Source organism: Culex pipiens, chromosome 2, assembly GCF_016801865.2.
Source record: "Culex pipiens pallens isolate TS chromosome 2, TS_CPP_V2, whole genome shotgun sequence".
NCBI lineage: Eukaryota > Metazoa > Arthropoda > Insecta > Diptera > Culicidae > Culex > Culex pipiens.
This window is the reverse complement of record NC_068938.1, coordinates 131933601-131958047: the sequence shown is the minus strand read 5'-3', so window position 1 is coordinate 131958047 and position 24447 is coordinate 131933601. Positions and strand designations below refer to the sequence as shown.

At 39.1% G+C, this 24447-nt stretch overlaps 3 protein-coding genes across 4 annotated transcripts; 1 reads left to right on the top strand and 2 right to left on the bottom strand.

Moving 5' to 3' along the window:
* Positions 1–285: 285 nt before the first annotated feature.
* LOC120424984 (uncharacterized) lies at positions 286–12837 on the bottom strand. Its single transcript, XM_039589357.2, has 6 exons — positions 12694–12837; positions 12582–12626; positions 1346–1384; positions 1250–1291; positions 1108–1158; positions 286–1031 (listed from the first exon to the last, which is right to left on the bottom strand). The coding sequence occupies exons 1-6, from the start codon at positions 12812–12814 to the stop codon at positions 1006–1008; spliced, it is 324 nt and encodes a 107-aa protein (XP_039445291.1). The 5' UTR covers positions 12815–12837; the 3' UTR covers positions 286–1005.
* A 143-nt stretch (positions 12838–12980) lies between these two features.
* LOC120424463 (heat shock protein 75 kDa, mitochondrial) lies at positions 12981–21536 on the bottom strand. The gene is made up of 3 exons (XM_039588599.2): positions 21298–21536; positions 20793–21232; positions 12981–14647 (listed from the first exon to the last, which is right to left on the bottom strand). Exons 1-3 carry the CDS (start codon positions 21425–21427, stop codon positions 13091–13093), a joined length of 2127 nt encoding a protein of 708 aa, XP_039444533.1. The 5' UTR covers positions 21428–21536; the 3' UTR covers positions 12981–13090.
* LOC120424472 (CLIP domain-containing serine protease B9-like) lies at positions 19447–20719 on the top strand. 2 transcript variants are annotated; one of them, XM_039588610.2, is made up of 3 exons: positions 19447–19992; positions 20051–20262; positions 20326–20719. In XM_039588610.2, exons 1-3 carry the CDS (start codon positions 19868–19870, stop codon positions 20706–20708), a joined length of 720 nt encoding a protein of 239 aa, XP_039444544.1. In that variant the 5' UTR covers positions 19447–19867; the 3' UTR covers positions 20709–20719. The 2 variants fall into 2 exon arrangements, with proteins under 2 accessions (XP_039444544.1, XP_052564019.1); XM_052708059.1 differs by having other exon boundaries at positions 20051–20719.
* Positions 21537–24447: the final 2911 nt, after the last annotated feature.

The following is a 24447-nucleotide window of genomic DNA, read 5'->3' as shown; positions in this document are numbered from 1 at the left end:
ACTCTACTGGATTGAACACTAGTTGCATAAACTAGGTACTATTGCATTCCTTTTTTTTTAATTCAGATGGTAAATGTATTAATGGGCAGAATATGTCCCAGATCTTGAAAACATATAAATCTCATTTATGTTTTGCCTATAACTCGATCTCCATTTTTATTACATAATTTGAAGATATAATTGTAACGGCCTAAAACCCACAATAAAATATTATAAAGCATCTAGATTTTTACATGAGTTTCCTAGATAATAAAGGTCATAAAGATGTAGTCGGATTCTTCATTTAACATTTCTAGCAATTAATGTAAATTATTTTCGAAGCATAAGCTGATTCAATTTTAAACTCAATAAGAAGTATTTTTGGTATTCAGTTCACAGAAAACTGGAAACTATTCTTAACACTGAGAATTTCATGATTATGTATGTTGATGGCTTGATGCTTCGTAAATTTCCTCAGACTGTACCACAATGAATTCCACTTCAATCTTGTTTATAGAATTCCCGATCGTTTCCCCCGTACAAAAAATCTAAAAAGTCATATGATGCCTTCAGCTGACGCGGGTTTTACGTAAAAATAAAAGAAAAAAAATCGTCCATATCATGTGTGCATTTCGCGCTCTCTTTACAAGATAAGCAAACTTTGTGTGAGATAGACGTAGGTAGGTAGACGACGTTCTTTGAGTTGGGCTTCCAGCAGGTATGAAGTTGCCTGGCTGGTCCGAAAGAAGAGATATGACGGACGACGGCAGCCCCAGTTTAACGATAAATGGTGCTAAAATGATCTAATCACGGGGACGCGATAATACTCTTTCAGGGATGGTGAATATTATTTATGTCATCACAAGGGTTTTTCGGGGCAAAGATTTCTCACGGGGTTTGTTATCAGACAGCGCACGTGAGTGATTCGCGGCGAAGCATGTTTTTATGTAATTTTGATTTCGTTTAGTTTAAAATAATTAACCGTTTTCAATTTATTCGATGTACGAAAAATAACTCAAACATAAACTATTTTGTACATCGTGGGAAGTCTCCTAAACAAGAAAAGATAGAAAATTTCAAAGAATATTAAAAGGATTATTCAAACTCCTGAGCCAATTTCATACTTACCAAGAAGAGTGTTCGGTGTGTCAGGTGACTTTACCTTAGCTTTTGGAACATCTGGATAAACAATTTGAAATATAATGTAGATAATTTGAGTGGATAACACTTAAAACGATGAAGGTTATTAAAGTTCTGAAATTGAACTTACTATTTCCTCCAGTAGAATCATAAATATAAACCGTTCCTCCACCTAAAAAAATAATTTTATTACATGAAAATTTGAGAACAAGACATATAATTCTACCAGGTAATTTATGTGTTCCTACGTGATGCAATCCTGTGTCTGAAATTAAATTGGTAATTTTATGTTATTAGATGTTCATTAGGTATAGTGAATTTTCACGATTTCGCAGACAGCGTGAAATTCAAAAAAATTCGCGAAATCCCGTGAAATTCAGGATTTTTACAAATCCATGCTTTCAAATAATTTAAAAAATATGCGTGTGTGTGTGTGTGTGTGTGCAACTAACCAAACGGGACCACGTGGTCGCTTCTTACAAATTGAGTTGTTTCCATGAATTTTAGATTTTAAATCCTATACATGCAAATAACTCGCATAGGCATTTGGCAGGTGTTAGCTCTGCCGAGCTTCGGTGACCCATTTCTACGCAGGCTAGCCGTGCGCGAGGTACTTCAGCTTGAATCGACAAGCCCCGCTCTAAAGAACGTTTGCATCAATCGGATTCAAACGTTATTTAGCACTTCCGAGTCCTTGTCAAATGGACAAAACCCAGCACGTATATAGTTTGTAGTAGTAGTATTCCTAATTCTACCAAACCAAAGGACGGGGGATCGAACCCCGGTTCGAGCGAATTTATGTTTCGTTCATGTTTAGAGTTTCAAAAATTCATATTTCCTGATCTTTCTCGTTTCGAGCAGATGGGAATCGAACCCAGGATCATTCGCTTACAAAGCGAACACCGTAACCAGTCAGTCACGGCTGCTCCATATTTCCAATTGGAAGTTTCTCACCCGAAAAGCAGCAAACCGGCAGCGATTACATTCACTATTTCGTCACGAATCCGGCGACTTCTCGAGCCGCCTGCATTTTGAGCCGCCAATCTCAGCAAACGTTGCCTACTCCCGCCCCCTTCACTCACTACTCAACTCCTTCAACATTTTCCTCAGCAATTTTCACAACTTTACAACAATAAAAACTTGGAAAATCCACCCATTTTTCTCTTGAAGGCCACCTCCTGTATCGGCAGAAATTTCTGACCAAAATTTAACAAATGGTTTCAAAAAACTCCGTTTGGTGACCTAGATTTCTCATCAAAGTGTCACTTCTTCACAGCACCCAAATCACATGAAAACTTGCAAAAATCCGTCTGAATTCTTGTACCACTCAAAACCACTACACTACCGAAAGAACTTCTCACGGAACTGTCCCGCCGGAAAGTCTAAAAATCGCGAACCGTAAAACGTCACGATGAAAAATTCGAAACGAGGAGAAACCAAAAAAACGCGGAACGCAAATTCTTGTCAACCAACCGCGACCAAGGATTGCTGCGATCCCCTTCAAATAATTTAAAAAATATGCATGCTTAAAATAAAAAAAAATTATTTGAAAAAAAAAACCAAAAATAGTTCAATAAACATTGAACAGTTCATTGATTCACTTCAAATAATCGAATTGAAAAAAAGGAAAATAAAATAAAATAACATGCTATGGACTTAGAATTTGAATGAAACAAGTGTTCTGAAATGCATTGCAATTATTTGTTTTCAAAAAATGTATTTGACGAAAATAAAAATTTAAGCGAAAAAAAAAACTTTTTTCGATACTGTTTATGGTTTTTTTTAAATTCAAAAGATTTTTGAATTTAGAGAAGAGAAGAGAATGCATTTTAAATTGATTTCAGCTGATTGCACTTGCACTGCACTTTTTGAACTTTTTTGAAATAAAAAATATTGTTTTGCCTCCTGATTTTTTGGGCCGATTTGGACAACAAATATTGTACAAAAATCTTTCGGATTGTTAAACATAAGATTTTAAAGGTTATTTTAACAATTTTCTCGCTCGTGTTTTCGAAATGGTTCGTGTGAAAATTGCATTTTTTTTAGCGTGAAAAATCACTAAGCCTAAATGGTCATCATTGATGTTATATATAAAATATCCGAACAGTTTTCCAACCAATTTTGCCTTCCTCACTGAGGTACAGTAGACCTACCTTCATGAATCGAAAACTGAACAAATGTCTGTGTGTGTGTATGTGACCAATAATGTCACTCAGTTTTCTCAGCACTGGCTGAACCGATTTTGACCAAACCAGTCGCATTTGACTTAGTTTAGGGCCCCATACGTCGCTATTGCTTTTTTTTTAAGTTTCGTGAGTAGTAAAAAGTTATGTATGAAAATGTATTTTCGCACCCTAGTGACATTTTAGGTTTTAAGTAAGTCATAAAAGCCTATTTTGGTCTTATGAGGGATTTCAGAACCATGACAAAACCTGCAAATATCATCCTTTCCAACGATTCCAAAACATTGACGATCTGGCAACCATGTCCCTTTTCAAAGCCGAATCTCACTTATCTGTATGGATGTTTGTTGTCTAAAGCATTAGGTCTATTCCCGTACTGCAGAATTCTGCAATTCTGCACAAAAACGGCAGCAGAGTGTTCCCGTACTTTTCTGCAACAAAAGTAACTTTTTTCACAGGCAGAACTTTTGCAGTGAGAGAGGTAGAAGTTGCAGCAAAACCGTTCCCGTACTTTTCTGCAAGCTCTCTCTTCTCTTTCGTGTTGAAAAGTAACTGCAAGTTGGTGTGATGGATGTTGAGTACACGCTACACATAAAATTTGCAAGTTGGGTGAAATCAAGCATTAAATTTTTGTTGTCTTTTCGAAGGGACGTTTGTATATTTTAAATTGATGGATTTTGGGGTATTTTTTAATGTCTGGTTTTGTTGAGAACAATATTTTATGTTAACGATTTCAAGCTTATTTCATTAATTTAATGATATAGCGAATTTATTATTTTGTTAGTGTTAATATTTTAACCTGATCAAAAGTTGATAAGTAATTCCAGAATTACAGCACGGCTAATAATCCAACAAACAATTTGTATTATAAAAATAAATAGTTTTTAAAAACTTTTAAAAGACACATTTCTTTTGAGTTGAATAAATATCAAATAAATATTTGTTTAAGGATTGATTTTTGATCTTCAATTGTTTTTCAGCAGACTAAATATCACACAAATTCAAATCAAGGTTATAGCACAGAGAACAGATGTATATCATTGAACAAACAGCATTGAAAAACGTGTGTAAAAATTCAAACCAAAATACGTTGAAAAGAGCTAGGGTGTGCACCTTCCGCCTAGATAGCGCCCCTTCCAAAATCATGATGGCCTACAGAAGCAGAACGTTGGACCATCTAATCACTGCATAAAACATTCCGTACGAACGACATCAGACCAATGTCTGACTGCCCTTCATCAGAGGGTTGCAATTTTACGCGCCAAAGAAGGTAAACAAAACGAAATCGAACATAACATGTGGAAAGGGACTATTTTAAGTTGTCTCTTGAAAAACCATTTTCGAATGAATTTTCTGTTATGTTTTCGTTAATGTTAATGCATTTTTGCAATATTTTTAGTCAACTGGAATTATACAGAAGTGAATTTTATATTTAAACGAGGTTAACATTTATTTTCTTTCGAAATTATTGGGCCTTTTTCATTGTTAAGCCAAGTATTCTCAGCCACGACAGTGGCACCGCCAAGCGTATCCTGCACACTCTAATTTCTTTGATGCAAGATTGTATGCAACGCATTTTTTTTAGTTTACACGGTTTACACACAAGTTAGAACCAAGATGTACATCTGTTCTCTGTGGTTATAGGTATAATAGGTAATTTAATTGGCAAATAATAAATTGTACCTGTGACGGTGCTACCAAATTGTATTCTTATATGAACCAATATATTAGATGTATTTTGTGGAACTTTCAATGAAGGAATCATAAAAAAGGGTATTAAAAAGTAAAAGAGTATTAAAAAGGGTATTAGCACAGAGAACAGATGTACATCTTGGTTCTAACTTGTGTGTAAACCGTGTAAACTTAAAAAAATGCGTTGCATACAATCTTGCATCAAAGAAATTAGAGTGTGCAGGATACGCTTGGCGGCGCCACTGTCGTGGCTGAGAATACTTGGCTTAACAATGAAAAAGGCTCAATAATTTCGAAAGAAAATAAATGTTAACCTCGTTTAAATATAAAATTCACTTCTGTATAATTCCAGTTGACTAAAAATAATGCAAAAATACATTAACATTAACGAAAACATAACAGAAATTCATTCAAAAATGGTTTTTCAAGCGACAACTTAAAATAGTTCCTTTCCACATGTTATGTTCGATTTCGTTTTGTTTACCTTCTTTGCCGCGTAAAATTGCAACCCTCTGATGAAGGGCAGTCAGACATTGGTCTGATGTCGTTCGTACGGAATGTTTTATGCAGTGATTAGATGGTCCAACGGTCTGCTTCTGTAGGCCATCATGATTTTGGAAGTGGCGCTATCTAGGCGGAAGGTGCACACCCTAGCTCTTTTCAACGTATTTTGGTTTGAATTTTTACACACGTTTTTCAATGCTGTTTGTTCAATGATATACATCTCTAGAGTTTTTTTTGATTAGGTCCTATAAACATATGGAAGACAATGGTTTATTGGTCCTTTTCAAAAAAAACTCTGGATCTGTTCTCTGTGGTATTAGACTGTACCAAACAAATAATAAATATAATTGATTATATAATTGGTGTCCATAACATTTTTGCTGAAACAAAAGTTACGTTGTTTACACATCATATTTTATATTATTTAAAATTGATATAAATTTTATTAAAAATTATACGGTATACTCTACACCACATTTCTAAAATTATTAAATTCTTAAGAGCGAGTCCACGAATAGGGCATACCCCTTTGTATGGGACGTCGTTTGGACCTCACCAATCTGCCTGAAACTTTCAGAGGTTGTTTGTAGATATAAAACTAGCATCTGGCCAAAATATGAGCACTCTAGGTCAACGGGAAGTGGGGCAAATCGGGACACAAAGTTTAAAGGTTTAAAAACGTCAAAAATCTTAAAAAGGCTATAACTTTGGCAAAATTCAATTAAATTTCAAAATTCAAAATGCATCTGAAAGGGCTCAAAAAATGCAACAAAATGCAGGGTAGAGCATCCCGATTGGTTAAATCTAAAGGGAGTTATTGGCATTTTAGTGAAAAAATAGCATAATTTTCAAACTCAAATAAAAAAGTGTTCCATCCAGATATCAACTCGGTTCGACCTGCAGCTTGTAGGGGACATTTGGGACTACCATCTGAGACTGAGAACGCTTTGGGTAAGGCAGTTTAACATATTAAAAAGACACTTTTACTTTTAGTGAAGTTTTTGGTTGTAAATTTTTGCTCGGGGGACCCCTTAGATCCCATTTTCTGGTGATAATTTTATCATATTCGTGTTCCTGAGACAATTTCACAATAGAAACATACATAAAAATGTTTATTTTGATCCATTTTAACCCTTTAAAAAATAAAAGTTAAAAAAAAATATATGAAGCTGCTTTTTTTTCTGGTGTCATCTAGTATCCTTGGAAACGAACTTGATTTTCAATAAATGTGAATCGAAGATTTTTTAAACTTTCATTTTTTAAAGGGTTAAAATGGATCAAAATAAACATTTTTATGTATGTTTCTATTGTGAAATTGTCTCAGGAACACGAATATGATAAAATTATCACAAGAAAATGGGATCTAAGGGGTCCCCCGAGCAAAAATTTACAACCAAAAAATTCACTAAAAGTAAAAGTGTCTTTTCAATATGTTAAACTGCCTTACGCAAAGCGTTCTTAGTCTCAGATGGTAGTCCCAAATGTCCCCTACAAGCTGCAGGTCGAACCGAGTTGATATCTGGATGGAACACTTTTTTATTTGAGTTTGAAAATTATGCTATTTTTTCACTAAAATGCCAATAACTCCCTTTAGATTTAACCAATCGGGATGTTCTACCCTGCATTTTGTTGCATTTTTCAAGCCCTTTCAGATGCATTTTGAATTTTGAAATTTAATTGAATTTTGCCAAAGTTATAGCCTTTTAAAGATTTTTGACGTTTTTGAACCTTTAAATTTTGTGTCCCGATTTGCCCCACTTCCCGTTGACCTAGAGTGCTCATATTTTGGCCAGATGCTAGTTTTAGTATTAAATTTTCAACCCTAATTTTTTTTATTTTGAATTTAAAAAAATAAGATTTATTGAAATTTTCAACATTTTGAATTACTCAATTTTTAATTTTTTTATATATAAATATTTGCATTTAAATTTCTCAAATACCTGATATTTTTTTAGTCGCTCAACTTAAAATATTAGTTTTTTTTAATTTTTTTTTATGAATTTCTTAATTTCCAAGTTTCTAAATTTATGTGTTTTCAAATTTTTCAGTTTGTGATTAATTTACTTTCTAAAATTTTTCAATTTTGCTGCGTCACCGTTCTTCTTCCATGTGACATCAATAATTTATTCAATAAAAAATAAAAAAATCATTCAAATGGTCTGCTATCAAAACATGTATTTATGGTTCCTTCTTTATTAAACCTTTGCTTGACATTTTTTCAAATTATACTTGTTAAACGTACCTGCAACTCTCATTTCTAAAATTGTTTACCTAGTGTAAAAGTTTTGAATTGTTTCTAATGTATTTTTCTACCTAAGCATAATTAATTTCTATTTACTCAATAAATGGTACATGCTTGATTTATTAAATAAAATGTTGAGTAGCATAGAACAATAAGTTCCAGAAATAAAATTCTTTCAATTATTATTTTTGTCAACCCTTTTTTTTAATATTTTGATTTTGAGTAAATCCACTCAACTGTGTACAATATTGCAGAAAAAGTACTGGTACGCGCCACCCAGGCAAAAATTTTGCGGCTTCTCTCCTTGCAGAACTTCTGCTAAAGAGAGAGATGAAGAGAGAGAGCTGAAAAGTACGGGAACGTGCTGCAAAAAAGTGACTTATGCTGGCTGCAGAATTCTGCAGAAGCTGCAGAAATTCTGCAATTCTGCAAGTACGGGAATAGACCTAATGTCCGGATCAATCATTCGACCTATCGTTGGATAGGTTATCGAAAGGCCTTTCAAACAAGCCCAAAATATATTTAAAAAAAAAACAAAAAATGGGTTTCTTCGTTTTGTTTGCAGAAGCATTTTACATATCCATGCCTGTGTACTCTTTTGTTCTATCTAGATAGGAATCCCAGCAAGCTTAGTACAAAAGAGCACACCAGCATCGATATCGTGATTAACTTCTATTTCAATGTACTATTTATGGACCTTGAATTCAGAATAATCATTTACAGTCATTGCTCCAATTGTGAATGACACCATCTGCGACCTTAAAGTTTAAATTTGATGAAAAATGAGTTGTTCTCAGGATATCTCCGATACTTATTATTGGTTCGATTTCAAATTTTAAAAATTAACTGTATGCGATTTTTTTGCTCTTTTCACTAAAAATAATTTCTGAACTTTAGAATCAAGAATAACTTTTTGAAAGAGCTGAATGTAAATGTTTGGGCATTTTTAAATATTGGACATAGTTTAAAATTTTCAAAATTATTTTTATTTACAAGAGTACCGGGGCGAATTCGGACAGCAGTTTTAACCATGTTAGATAACAATATTTTGATTTTTCTGGTTAGTTTCGGATAGAACAGACTCAGAACACCAAAATGTGTACATCCATTTCCTAATTTAAAACATTTAAGTGCTCTAAACACTGCTGTATTCAGACTGTAGTCCCGATTCGCCCCAGATGACGGTACAGAATTTCACAAACGTTTTTTAATATAAAAAATCGAACCAATAAAGCTTTCTAGCCAAATGAATTTACCTGAAAAACGAGTATGTTTATGGCCCGTGCTGTGAGGAAACCCAGTGAGAATTTCGGCTCGAGTTATTTTTAACTGTCTACAACCTAACCCCGCCTCTAAAAAATCGCCAAAAATCGATTTTCCAACCGATTTTCCAACCGATTTTTGATTTTTAAAAAGCATTGGAAAGAAGAACTCTTAAAATTTTAGAAAATTTCAGGGTTGGAAGTTTAACTTGTTTTATGTGACTTTGCCAATGTTTTTAAAAATGTCATTTTTTTAGGGGTCAACTTTGGCTGTGTTTTTTAGTAACATTTTCTATATTTTCAGTGAAAAGAAGTATGCAGTAATTTTTGTAGTGTCCCAGACTATGCCTCTACGCATTTTTTTGCAATTTAAACGATGATGGTGCCATTCTAATGAAGGAAATGTGAAAAACATACCAAAAATTGAAAAAGTGACTGTAAAAACGTGAAAAAATTAGATAGGCAAAATGTAATTATATTAGGTGGTAGAATAGGCCAAATACTACCAAAAACAAACATAAACTAAACAAGATAAATGCAAATTAAAATACTAAAAATAAAACAAGAAAGACATAAAACAAGAGAAGTTAAGTTTTTCGTAGAACAAAAGTTGCTCAAAATGACCTCCTAAGCACGGGAAAAATAAATATTTTCGAAAAAAAAATTGGGCAGTAGAGGGTTAAGAGTGTATCAATGTTCTAGAAAGTTGTATAGTACAGACAATTAGGAAAAAAATATACATAAGGGGCTTGCTTGTAACCATCACGAGTAATCGCAATTTACGAAGAAAAAAAAATTGAAATTTCAAAATTATTTACCATTATACCAGACCGCAAAATTTTATAGAGCCTTCTATGGAAAAACTAATGAATCATTAATGAATAGTAATCATGCAAAATTATTTCATTTGACAAAGCTGCCGTTCTACGCATAATTGTCCCATGTCATTTTTGGACGATTCTGACTTTTTATCATATTTAAGTTTAGTTTTACGTATACTTTCAGAAAAACACATAAAATATAGTACTTTGTTCGGAAAATCATTGAAAACAACACCAAGTCTGTTTGTCCCATTGTTGAACTTCTACGCATAATTGTCCCACCAAGTTTTTTCTATCACGAAATCATGAGTTTTACGAAGCATTTTATCTTGTTTACTTGTTTACCTGCAAGAGGATTACAAATAATGGTGATAAAATGTGAACCGGGGTGATTAGGGTCATATAGGGCGAATAGGGACCCACGGGACAATTATGCGTAGAAACACAGAAATCGGTCGAAAAATTTCAATCGCGTTCTTCTCAGTTGCACTTTTTTGAACATGGGACAATTATGCGTAGAACGGCAGAAAGGTCCATTCAAATAAAAAAAAAGACGGAAAAACTCGAAAATAATGGCGATATTCTAAAGAATTACCGTCAGTGGGGGTGACATTGGGTCTGGGGGGTGAGATTGGGTCAAAGTGATTTTTTACGGATTTTACCATTTCTTAGGTTATTCTCAATGAAACTGAATTTTGTTAAAAGGGTTGTGTAGGGGACATCTTAAGAGGCAGTATTTGTAAAAATTGCTCGGTTTGTTCTAGAGGTCGTATCGAGGTGCTCCGATTTGGATGAAACTTTCAGCGTTTGTTTGTCTATACATGAGATGAACTCATGCCAAATATGAGCCCTCTACGACAAAGGGAAGTGGGGTAAAACGGGCTTTGAAGTTTGAGGTCAAAAAAACATAAAAAATCTTAAAATTGCTCGCATTTCCGTAAAACTTCATCAATTCCAACTCTCTTCGATGCATTCGAAAGGTCTTTTGAAGCACTTCAAAATGTGCCATAGACATCCAGGATTGGTTTAACTTTTTCTCATAGCTTTTGCAAATTACTGTTAAAAATGGATTTTTTTAAAACCTTAATATCTTTTTGCAACAGCCTCCAACACCCATACTCCCATAGGTCAAAAGATAGGTAATTTTATGGACTATAAGCCTACGGTATTAACTTTTTGGCCAATCGCAGTTTTTCTCATAGTTTTTCGATTTTTCTAGAACAATCATTTTAGAACGTTAGTTTTTGCCCTGTACACCAAGAAGACGACACTTTTTGGTCTCAATTTTGTCATATTCGGAATCCTCGGACAATTTCACGTAAGTTAGAAGTATTGGAGTTGTAATTTTGTTTTAAAAAATAAATAAATAAAACATTTTTGAAAAAAGAAATAGATCTTATTTACCCTGTGATCATTACGTCAAATGCTGTATCAAGTAGGCGAAAACCTGTTTTACCCCTAATCCAACAAATTGTTAAAAAATATTTTAATTCATTTCAAATGGCAATTTTTCCAATCAAATTTACAACTCCAACACTTCTAAATTACGTGAAATTGTCCGAGGATTCCGAATATGACAAAATTGAGACCAAAAAGTGTCGTCTTCTTGGTGTACAGGGCAAAAACTAACGTTCTAAAATGTTTGTTCTAGAAAAATCGAAAAACTATGAGAAAAACTGCGATTGGCCAAAAAGTTAATACCGTAGGCTTATAGTCCATGAAATTACCTATCTTTTGACCTATGGGAGTATGGGTGTTGGAGGCTGTTGCAAAAAGATATTAAGGTTTTAAAAAAATCAATTTTTAACAGTAATTTGCAAAAGCTATGAGAAAAAGTTAAACCAATCCTGGATGTCTATGGCACATTTTGAAGTGCTTCAAAAGACCTTTCGAATGCATCGAAGAGAGTTGGAATTGATGAAGTTTTACGGAAATGCGAGCAATTTTAAGATTTTTATGTTTTTTTGACCTCAAACTTCAAAGCTCGTTTTACCCCACTTCCCTTTGTCGTAGAGGGCTCATATTTGGCATGAGTTCATCTCATGTATAGACAAACAAACGCTGAAAGTTTCATCCAAATCGGAGCACCTCGATACGACCTGTTACACATTGGTGAAAAACTCGCTCTTAAGATGACTTCGGTGAAAAAATCTCGTTCCTAGAACAAATCCTGTTATTTTGGCAGATGTCTGAATTTGAGGTACGTTTTTGGCCAAAAATGACTTCTCGAAAAATCATTTTTCTAATATTTTTGTTGGAATCGCTCGAAAACTACCCAAATGTTTGAAAATCTCCACTTCAAACATTTTAGCGTGTCAATACGATTCCCTCGAACAAGAAACACTGTTGGATGGCTTGTTTCAACCATATCGTTGTATTTGAGCATCATTTTAGTTTTATTTGACCCAATGTCACCCCCTCTAAGGGGTGAGATCGGGTCAATTAATTGGCATTTAAGGTAGTGTTCATCAAAATCCACCATATTTTGGGAAAATGTTAGTTAACTATCTAAGAACAAATCTACGTTTAAAGATTTTCGATGTTGTTTAAATTGTTTTTTTTTTTATAAAGAAATTACGAGAGGTGTATTGTTTTTTGACCCATAGTCACCACCACTGACGGTACATTGAATGTAAAATTCTAGAATAAATTTGTACATAGGCCCTTTGGATTTTTTTCTAGAATTGCTTTGCTATTGAACAGTTAGACTTGTTTTTAGGAGCTAAATTTGGAGGTCATATATATTTAATGCACATACCTTCATCGGAATCCTCTGGTAGAAAGATGTCCACAGTTCCTCCACCTTTAGAGATTAATGGTTAAAAATGAATCACATCACATCAATTTCACATGAAAACTTCTTCACTTACCTTTGAGTTTATTTGTCTTTACGTGTCGAAATCCATTACCCGATTGGTTGTTAGTACAAAGACCTAGTTCTGTAGTAACGACAATCCCAATTACAAACAGTAAAATTAAATTCTTGACCATGATGAGCTTGAAACAACTAATGAAGTGACTATCGTGAAGTGATTAGCGGATTCATTTTAAATAATCTGCAACAATCTTCATTGTTTGCTGATTGAGCGATAAGTTATGACAGTTCAAATATTTGTAAATCTGGATTTCTTTCATTCATTACAAACCCAACATTGGCTTAAGTATTACAGTACATCTTTATTCCACATCATCTTCCACATTAATACGATCAACGTCCCTATCTCCTAAACGAATGCACAGTCCAACGATTAAATTCCCCCACCACATCTAATGCTTATCCAGCACCTTCTCCAGCAGTTCGTTCATACTGGTCAGCAACATGCGCGGATCGTCCACCAACCCAGCCCCAACCATTGCGTTGGAAAACAGCTGCTTGGCGAGCAGTTCCGCCAGCTCCGGATCCGATTGCGTCAGCTTGAACAACTTCTTGACGATCGGATGCTTCGGGTTGATCTCGAGCTGGGGCTGCAACAGCGCGTACCGATTCTCCTCGCTCATGTTGTGGCTCTGGGTCTTGATAAAGTGCCGAGCGGCGGCCATTTCCTCCACCGTCACGACGCACGGATGCGAGTCCAGCTTGGTTGTGGTTTTGACGTTGGTTACTTTGCCGGTCAGTTTTTGCTTGATCCACGGAATCAGCTCGTCGATTTGGGTCTTGAGCAGGGATCCTTCGATGAGTTGGTCGGCGGAGTCTTCGGATTTCTCCGATCGTCGCATTTCCTTCTCCACGGAGACGAGGTTCTTGCCGAGGAATTGGCCGAGTTGCATCAGGACCAGCTCGTCGTACGCTTCGTAGCAGAACAGGACTTCGATGCCCTTCTTCTTGAGCGATTCGTAGTACGGAGAGGCCTCGGCCAAGGTTCGGTTGGGCGCGGCCAGGTAGTAAATGTCCTTCTGACCTTCCTGCTGCTGGTTGCAGTACTCTGGGAGGCTGATCCTCTTGTCCTCTTGCTTGCTAGTCTCGAATCGGAGCAACTTGGCAATCTCTTCCTTCTCATTCGGTTCCTGGCTTGTGACGATTCCCTCCTTCAGGAATAGACCGTAATCCTTGTAGAACTTGTCGTAATTTTCCGGATCCTTAGTAGAGCGATCGTGCAAGAAGCGCAGCACACGGTTCGTCAGAACCGTCCTCAACTTCCTGATCAACGCACTGTTCTGGAGCAACTCACGACTCAAATTCAGCGGAATATCCTCGGAATCAACCACGCCCTTAATAAACCTCAACCACTTCGGCAGCAAATTCTCCGTCTTACTCTGAATCAGCACCTTCCTCGTGTAAAGCGCCACTCCAACGTCCGAATCCCTCGACATCTCAAACAACCCCGGCTTTCCCTCAGGGAAATACAACAACGCCCGAATGCTCAACGGAACGTCCGTCTTGTAGTGCAGCGTAAACCGCGGCGTATCAAAAGTATTCCCCACAAACCGATAAAACTCGTTGTGCTGATCCTGCGTCACGTCCTTCGGTTCCATCAGCCAAATCGGCTGAATCTGGTTCGCCTGCTTCCCGTTCAAGTAGATCGGACTCCCCACAAAATTGCTGTACTTGCGAATCACCTCCCGAATGCGATCCTCGTCCGAGAACTCCCGACAATCAGCCTTCAAGTGGATCACAATCTTCGTGCCAACCCGAACATTCTCCGCCTCCTGAATTTCAAAGTTGCCCGAACCGTCCGAGGTCCACTTATAGCCGACCGAGTCGATCTTGGAGGATTTGGTGTACACGTCGACGCGATCCGCGACCATGAAGGCGGAGTAGAACCCGACGCCGAACTGGCCGATGATGTTCTGGGCGTTTTCCGTGGTGGTGCCCTTTTCTTTGACCTGCCGGTGAGAAAGAAAATCAAAAGCTTTTAGGGAAAATGCATTTGAGCAAATCTCCACGATGGGATCAGATTATTTCAGAAATGATTCGTTTTTTGAGAAATTCAAAATACATATATGTAGGTACTTCCCCGTCAGCTCACCATGAGCGAAAAAATGCTTTTGCTTATTAGTTAGGTTGGTATGGAAAATCTTCAAAAAAAATTCTAATGTAACTAAAACTCTAAAATGTAGGGTATTCAAGACATGTTTAGGAATCTCAAAACTAAAGTTTTGATAATATTAAAATATCTAAATTTCAGTGAGATATTTGATACATTTCCAGATTTTAGCTTGAATATTTGTTCAAATGTGATAAAATCAATTTTCACCAACACCAACATAATTATTCCTTCAAATTGCACCTCAAATAATGAAAACATAAAAATTTCATAGGAATTTAATATATTAAATAAAAAGTAAAACGATTCAAAATTAAACTGAAAGGCTTAAAATACCTGAGCTTAAGCGGACTGTTTAGGTCACTTTCTTATACAATGCATGAATATAGAAAGATCCCGCATAGACTTTTTAATGAAATATAAAGCAGGCAAAATAAAATCAGATTTCTTTTATGCATTAAATGTGTCTTTTTAAAATCAAAGAATTAAAAAATTAAAATTAAATAAGTTGAAGTTGAAGAATTATAAAGTTATAGAAATGCGGAATTAAAGAAATATTATTTCAATAATTCAAGACTATAAAAAATTATGTATAAAAATTCTCACCTTAATTAATTTTATTTTATAAGTTTTGAGAGGTTTTTAAATCTTGAAACTTAGAACATAATTTGATAATGTAACAAGCAATCAACTACTCGCTTTTTGAATAATTTGGGGTCACCAAACCCGAATCTTCTCGCAATTCTCAATGTTCAGTATAAGAGCGGGCATTGACCTATCTTATGCACCAGGTTCCCAACCAACATCTCGCCCTTGCTCTGAGTCAGTACGAGCAACACGCTAGAACACGCTTTCAGTGGACGTGCCAGGCATTTACACCTTAACCGGTTACTCATTTGAACTCGTTCCAGGGGCAGTACATTGTTTTGGGTTTGATGGATCCTAACCATTTATCGTGTGGAAAACGCCATGGATGCATGATTCTCCCACCAGTTTTTATATAAAATGGTACGCAATTGAACATTTTTGCATTGGGCATTGTTTGGGTGGACCTTGGACTGGGCCGACGGGACACGAGACCGGAGGAGATTGAAAAGACGATCGCGTACTAAAACTAACTTAACCGTTTATTTGCTTCTGATCGCGTCGAGTGGTGGTAGAAGAATGACAGAGAAACGTGTTTCCTCTTCTGCTCGTCAACACAGGTGTGATCTGACAGCTGCGCAGGGTTGCCATTTCACCGGTGGGGAATTCAGCGCTGAGCCACCGGAACATTGTCCCCCGCCTTGAGGCACCCGTGCCGCAACACACAGCCTGCCGATTCTTGATCTTGAAGTCTCGTCTGAACGCGCTGCGCTGTTCCTTTCCGTGACGTATCCGCTATCCCTTGGTGGCATCGAGTCGTAGAGCAGCAATCGTACGATGATGCGTTGATCGTCAAACCGAGAGTGATTCGACCAGATGATCCGTCGCTCTAGGGTGTACTCGTGATCTTCGTTCTCCATCGTCGCTCGGCTGATAGTCAGCTCCCTCGACGTCCGTCCGATGTGACTTCCTGTTCTGGTTCGCGTTGAAGTGATCTTGTCCAAGTTTGATGCTGCTGTATGAGCTGACGGAACACCACCATTGTCCTTGACTTGCTCCCTCTGACCTGAGGCAAGAAAGACACCAACCGACCGTGAGAGGTCCTGCTGTTCCGGCCGTTGTCGCGCTGAACTACACTCCTCCTGTTTCCGCTTGATCAGGCGCCCTGTTTCCCACTGGCTCACATGGTGAGCGTTTGTTGCTTGCAGTTGCTGCCCGGTGGCCACCACCTTCTCGCTCGAATGTGGCAGACCGAGTCTGGCACGGACCTTGTAACCCAGCGATGCTTGGGGAAGAGCCGCGTCGATTCCCCGAACACTGACAGCTTCAGTTGGCAGAATGTGAGCCTTCCGCTGTGCTTCCCTTGAATCTCGTGCCGCCATCTTCGCGTTGTTGTCGCCGACGGATGCCTTCGCTACGTTCTTTGAGAACGTCTCCGGACCATCCTTGTTCCGACCAAAACTCGTCCAATCAGGGTGGAAAGTCGACACCCCGATTGGTGGAACATGTTTCTCCGGTTGTGGAAACCAATTCCGTACCTGGTCATTTCCGGCTTGTTCGATGTTGTAATCTTCCAGCGCAGAATCCATCACCGGTGCCGCCGTTGGACCCAAAACGGGCGCGCAACTTGGCAGCTGTTTGCCATCTGGATCGCCGCATCCCACAGCTCCGGACTGGCCGTTGATCTTCTTTGCACCATTGTTGTTTGTTGTTGTCGAAGGACCCGAGGAGGGTGCACGATTCGACACCGATTTGCTGCCATCCGAATCACCGTTGCCTTCACGAACGGCTCCGAACTGGCCGACGCACGTTGCGTTCCATTCCTTCACCTCGACGCTGAACCTCCGGATTTCCTCCAGCAGGCTTCCGGTGCTACCGTTCCGTGGGACTGCTCGAACCGGTTTGGTGCTCGAAATGTGTTTTTCGAGCAGTTCCTTGGCTCCTTGGTAAGCCGCCTTGAATTCTTCCCCTTTGAACCGCGCTGTGGCGATTGCTTCCGGATTGTCCAGAATCTCCTCCATCCGCTGCTGTGTCCGCCGGAAGTCTCCAGCAAGTCCATGGAGTCGGTCGAGCCGTTCTGTTGCCTCGCTGTGGGAAGCCTTCCGCTCGGCGAGTTTCCCGGCTGCCGCCAACACCCCGTTCACACGCAGTAAATACACCGTTCGAAGGTGCTCTAGTTTCTCCATGGTGACCGATTCCGCGATAACCATCCGACGACGAAGGACCAATGTTTGGGTGGACCTTGGACTGGGCCGACCGGACACGAGACCGGAGGAGATTGAAAAGACGATCGCGTACTGAAACTAATGGTACGTTCGTTTGAACAGCCGGTGCGGCACTGAGTGCTGCACTCGTCGGTGCCAGTTTTGGTTCAATCGAACGACATTTTTCAGTGTGCGTGGAACTCGCATGAAACTGAAAAAATATCGAGTGCGGCACTAGAGTTTCAGTTCCAAGATGGCGGCGAAACTCGTGCGGAACTAGCGCGAGTTTCTTCAAACAAACACTTTGACAGCTCTGAGTGCGGCACTCAGTGTGGAACTAACCATCAAACGAACGTACCATAACTTAACCGTTTATTTGCTTCTGATCGCGTCGAGTGGTGGTAGAAGAATGACAGAGAAACGTGTTTCCTCTTCTGCTCGTCAACACAGGTGTGATCTGACAGCTGCGCAGGGTTGCCATTTCACCGGTGGGGAATTCAGCGCTGAGCCACCGGAACAGGCATTATCCCTTAATTTTTGACGTAGACTACGTCTTTGTCGAAGGTACTGGGGTGCCATTCCAAAAAACCCGGGCCGAAGGCCCTGGAATACTGCGTCATCCGTCAAACGCTTATATCTTCCTTCCCTCTAATCGAATCGACACGATTTATGTTCCATTCGATTCGAAAATTATTCAGCAATTTGCTATAAAACTTTCATTGTTGGCAAAATAGTTTTACTATTGAAACAATTCAATGTTTTAAAATGTTTTCAAAATGCAGAGATTTTGCAAGCAAAATGAGCGCTTCCCACCCCCGACGGGAATGTCAAGTACCTATTTCGAGGGGAAAATCACCCGAGCAACGCGACCGAGTGTCGGTCGCGAAAAAGGAGGGGAAGTAGCGGGCCGAAATCATATATAAGAACGCGCGCCAGAGCCCATTCTATCATTCACGTCTCAGACGTCGGACCGGCAGCAGCAGCAGGAAAGCTCAGCCCAGAGCAGCAGCAGCAGGAGAGAGAGGGACCAGAACTGCAAAAGAAGTGCGCATCGCCTTCTCGTCGTCACCGTCAGCCAGTTGCCTCTCGATGGCCGGACCTTTTGGATCTTTCGTGGTAGGGGGTGAGGATTTCCCAACTCTTCGGAGTTGCCTCACTCCTCGTCTCTCTTCCCACCCGGGACGAGGCATCAACAAGATGAGGCGCGCGCCTGCTGCCTTCCGCCGAAAAGCCTCTCGTGGGTCAAGCCGTGGTTGTGAAACAATCAGGACATCCAACTAGCTCGTCGCATTCGCGGCGAGCGCTTCTGAAAGAGTTACGTCGTATCCAATTCCAAACTGTTGAAAGAGTTGCCCTCATCCCTCGTCCCACCCGGGACGAGGCAGCGAGCTGCAATAATTTCAATTTAAATTTCAGTCTGTGACATAACTACTTTGACTTTTTTCTGATTTTTTAGGACCAAAGTTCAATTCTGTTTGATTTTTTAGAAACTTAAGTTATAAGAAGTAGATTGGTCCGAATAATTTAAAAGTGGCAATTTTTTTACATGAAATAACTTTGGATTTATAAGTACAGTCCAAACTCGATTTTCCGAAGGCCTAGGAAAAATTCAAAATATCGATGTCTTGACGGAATTTTTTTTTTCGTGAAAAAAAAAACTTTTTGTGGGACTGTACATTGGTTTTAACTGGATTTCGGTTGATTAAACATTATTTTTAATAAAAATTTTGAGGTTTTTCGAAAAAATATTTATTTTGTCGACCTGATTATTCAGATCGACGTTGAAGGGGGGTAGGGGGGGGGGGGGGGGCATAAACTTTGAAAAAAATTGCAACGGCCTTACTAGATTTTCAAAAAATATAATCTTAGTGAATGCATTGAAAATTTAACATGATATGGTTGAATTAATACTTTGATAAAACAATATTTTTGAATTTGGATCCGTGTTTTGATTGATTTGTATGGAAAACACTCGCATGATCAGGAGGTCTCTGTCCTATTATCCGATTTGTTCATTCTCATAAAATATTGTTCAAGCATTAGAGTCAGGGTTTTTTTTTCTCATAAAATAACTATGAATAAGATAATGAAACTATGTTTTGTTCTTAGAAAGCCAACTAACAGAGATTAGTCCATCAGGACCAGCCCCAACTATTGCAACTGAACTCAACGCCAATACCGGTGATGATCTTCTACCGACTAACTGCGGCAAAACGTTGAGAAATCGCATCTCCAGAGGCAACGCGACAAAGGTTTTCGACTATCCGTGGATGGCAGTGCTGCGGTACAAAGGCGAAGACACGAATTTTGAAGACAAGTGCGTCGGCTCTATCATCCACCGACGATACATTTTAACGGCGGCCCAATGCCTCTGGCATAAAACTGGGATTAAAGTGTATGATGCCTTTTTTTTAGAGGAAATTTGATCATGACTAACGCTTAATATTTTTCAGTGATCATGTTATTCTGGGAGAACACAACAAAAATACTGATATCGACTGTAACGTCTTTAAAGGTCCCGGTGGAGAAGAAATTGAACGAGAATGCGCTGATCCGGTGCAACGGTACGAAGTGGAATCCAGTGTCTATCATCCAAACTTTAACATTTCGCAATATACCAACGACATTGGACTGATTCGTCTAGCCACAGAAGTGAGCTGGGAGTGTAAGTTTGCTCTAAAATGTTACTTTAAATATTCAGTAACCCGCTTTATTTCTACCCATTTAGACAACATCCAGCCAATCTGTCTTCCGGTGACGCCACAACTTCGCGTGAGACTTTTCAAGGAATTCATCGTCACGGGGTGGGGTTCAAACGAACGCTATCAACAGCATCAAGTCCTTCAGGAAGCGGTTCTTCCCTTGGCCAGCAATGCCGATTGTCAGCAGCGATCGAGCATTGAACTGACGGAGAGGCAGCTTTGTGCTGGAGGTGGACTTCGGGTACAAACGGGAGGTGGAGACGGAGGCGGTCCCTGGGTTACGCCACCAACTACAACGGAGCCATGCGTTTTGTGCAATTTGGTGTTGCTTCGCTTGGGGTGGAAACCGGCGACGAAAAATACAGGTACACAATTTTTACCCGCGTGGCCAGTTTCATGGACTGGATAGTGGAGAATATCGCACCTTAAGAATCGTCGACTTAGTCCAGCGATATAACTTCTTTGTATTGTAAAATATATAAGCCATAAATACCTGCTCCAAAAAGTGCTTCGACCCGGACCGCGCAATCGTCCCCAAATTAGCAATCAGCTCCTCCTTGGTCATCCCAATCCCGGTGTCCTGAATCGACAGCACCCGGTCCTGCTTGTTCGTCCCAATGTGAATCTCCAGCGCCCGATCCTGCTCGGTAAAGTCCTTCTCCCCCTCCCCGGCCGTATGGATCGTGTACCGGAACTTCTCCAGCGCATCGCTAGCGTTCGAAACCAACTCCCGCACGAAAACCTCCTTGTCCGAGTACAGCGACCGGGCCACAATGTCCAACAGCATGCGCGTCTCCGCCTGGAACTCGTGCTTGTCACTCTCGCCGACGGCCTTCTCCGAGTCGCGGATTATCGAGTGATAGCCGGACGGCTTTTCGTCGGACGCCGCTTCCGTCGAGAAGGCACGGATTGGGCGGAACGTCGTCGGGAAGGCTGTTTGTGGAGCAGATGCACAACTTAACTTATGATTGCGTAAGAGCATAATCAGTTTTGCTTACCCCGGTGAACCGGCGTCCCGGCGGCGCTCCACGTGCGGTTGGCCAGTCCGACTGCATTGGTGGCCACCTTTCGGTTGGACAGCAACGACCTGGACAGCTTTTGAAGCAGCAGCAGCCGTGTTGTACTCATTTTTTCGAGAATATTCCAAGTACACACAAGATGCACCAAACTATCTCCAGGCGGTGAGGGTTGAGGACTGATTACAGAATGCTTATGCTCTCTCTTCTCCACAACCTCGTGTGTTTATGTTATGCTGGTTTATGTTGGCTTGACAGCTCGTAATGAACATCGAAGGCGGGTTTGCTGATAGGGCAGATTATGGTGCATTTTGGTGGAGGCGCACTGTCATTTAACGCGTGTTGCTAGGATCACGTGGGGAAGGAAACATTTTTTCATGAAATTTGTTTCGAACAAAACTAATTATAAGCAAATTGAGGAGTATTTTAAAATATCGATGTAAATATGTAGCTAGAAACATCATTTCGCATGCTTCTGCTGGTGAATCTTTTTCCGTAATACGCAATTAAGTTCAACTACCATGTGACTCCATCGAAAGTTAGTTCAGGTTGACTTTAGGTGGAGACGCATGAATTGAAGTTGAACTAACTTAACCCCTTCCTCGCAGAGCAAATACCACATTCTTTAAAAGTTAACGTATCAATAAATACCAGCTTAATTCAACTAAATATAATGGCTATCAGCAAACGTCCTGATGAAATGATTGGAAGAAGAATTAATGTGTTTTTTTTTTAGCTTTTTGCGAGCGAGCCCGATGCTGTGCTCGCTCATTCATGAGAATTAGGACTTGACAGGTAGCTCGTGCTCGCTCCTGCTCATCGCATGCGCTCGCGCTCAATGAGCCCTCATAGATGATGAACCTCGAACAGGCTAATAAGATTGCCAAATTTGATGCTCATTTCAAGTACCTGAGAAAATGAGTTTGAGAAATAAAAAGACAGGATGTATTTTTCAAATTTAATGTAAACTTTTAGTCAACGACAGTTATAGGTTATAGGTTATAGGAAGGCAATCAATATTTTTACATTGAAACAAGGTTTTTTTCATTTATTTATTTAATAATTTGGAATTGACTCCAGCTAATGATAGTTGATGTGAAAATTCATCAAAAAATACAGATTAGCAATTTATTATTCTAGTTTATTTACAAATAATTGATTATACAAGATGAGTAATTTGACGTAATATAGTAACAAGAAAACATTTTTGTGTTGCTTAAATATTTACTATAAACTTGCATATATGCCTTATAGGACCTTTAAAAAAACTCTAGAAATGTAAACGTTCAATGTATTCCATTTACTCTGATGAACAGCTGTTCCAATTTGCTCCAGATGATGGTACTTATTTTGCTTATATTGTATTTTGAAAGCTTGTTCTGTGAACTGTTTTCTACAATCTGATTACATCGATAATGTCTATAATAGGTGAAATTCTCGTATGTTTGGCAGGTTAAGCACTCGCTCCTAAATCCATCCAATTTTCTGACAACTAATTTTGCAAAACTTTTGATAGTAACTTGCGTGCTCACTTCTTATTGAGCTATTTATCACTCGATTTCAGTCGAAAACGCTTTTAATGAGCTGTAATTGAACGTCAAAGTGCTGATATGGAAACATTAGAGGTACGGTGGAATTAGATGCTGTTCCCCTAGTCATGGTGTAATTGGGAAAGAAGATTACTCTGGTAGGTTTGCAATACGTGGTAAAGGCGGTATAAGACTATGACAAACAGGTAGGTATTAGACTATGATAAAGAGTCAAACTCGCACTTTTCAGTGTTTGACAGTAACAAACTGTTTGTCAAACTCACAAACTTGTTTGCATGCAAATTAGCAAATTGTCAAAAAGTGCGAGTTTGTTTGTTTATTTGTTTGTTTGTTTGTCTAATACCTACTTAACAGCCAACATTACCTCCGAAAAAAGCAATCCACTTTAACGACCCCCGGGTGTTTTGTGGTCTCTGTTGCAAGTTTCTACTCATTTCCAGGCGTCCGAGGGGGTAGCGAAGAAGCCACCATCTTGGAAGTTCAGATAACAAACACTAAGAATCAGTATTATACATATTACTTTGGTAACACGAAGTGTGTTATCCTGGTTAAACTCAAAAGAACCATGCAAATGTGTAAAACCAAACTGAAAAATGTGTAATGCCGATTCTTAGTGTACGGGTGCACTGTTTGATCGACCCAAAGAAAAAAAGCAAAAAAAGGTAAATAGAAAAATCACTTTTTTCGATATGAATTTTCAGCCAATATTGGGATGGAATCTCCAAGGATATTATAGAATTTACCATCAGCAACACAATTCACGTGTTTTTTCAGATATTTATCGTTTGAATTGCGGGAAATTTGAAAATCAAAAACCCAAACAATGATTTGTTATGGGCTACCATTTGACAGTTAGTGCTTTTGTAGTGGGCTCTCATTTGACATCCGTGCTAATGTCGACTGTTGTCAGTTTGCTTAGGTCGGAATAGGGTTGCCATCCCCCCGGGTGAGTCACCCAAAACTTCTTTTACGCAAATGGACCGACGTTTTACTTCCCCATCCGATAGAAGGAAGGAGGATAATGCGGGAATCGAACCCACGCCCCATAACAACTTAGGGATCGGCAGCCGAAGCCGCTAACCACCGCGCCATGACCTCATGACCTCCGACACTTCTTTAATTTTCTTTCTCTGAAAAAAAAAACATATTTTCATTGTTTTTCAGTAATGATCATTTAAAGGACGTGCAGATGAACAATTCAAAGCATGTTTCAGTCCGATAATTCGTACATTGATCGAAAACAGCTTTGTTTACACCTGGCTAATGAGGTGTACCGCCCTAACGCTTAGGCGTTATCACGCACACTAACAAAATACTATGTAACGCACCGAACCGTTTTGCCTTATCAATAAAAACCGAGTAGAAGCTCGATCACTTCTCTTTACACCTCGAACGGAACAAGTACTCTTTTCTTTACCCAATACCACGCCGAAACCTCGCAATACTTAGCCCTCACTCACTTATCAGTGACGACGAGGAGGATAATTTTTTTTGCATTTTTCGGGTGCGCGGAACTTGATTAAAAATCGAATTGCATTAGTTTCGCGGGTGCAGTTTGCAAAAAAAAAAAAAAGACTTTGAA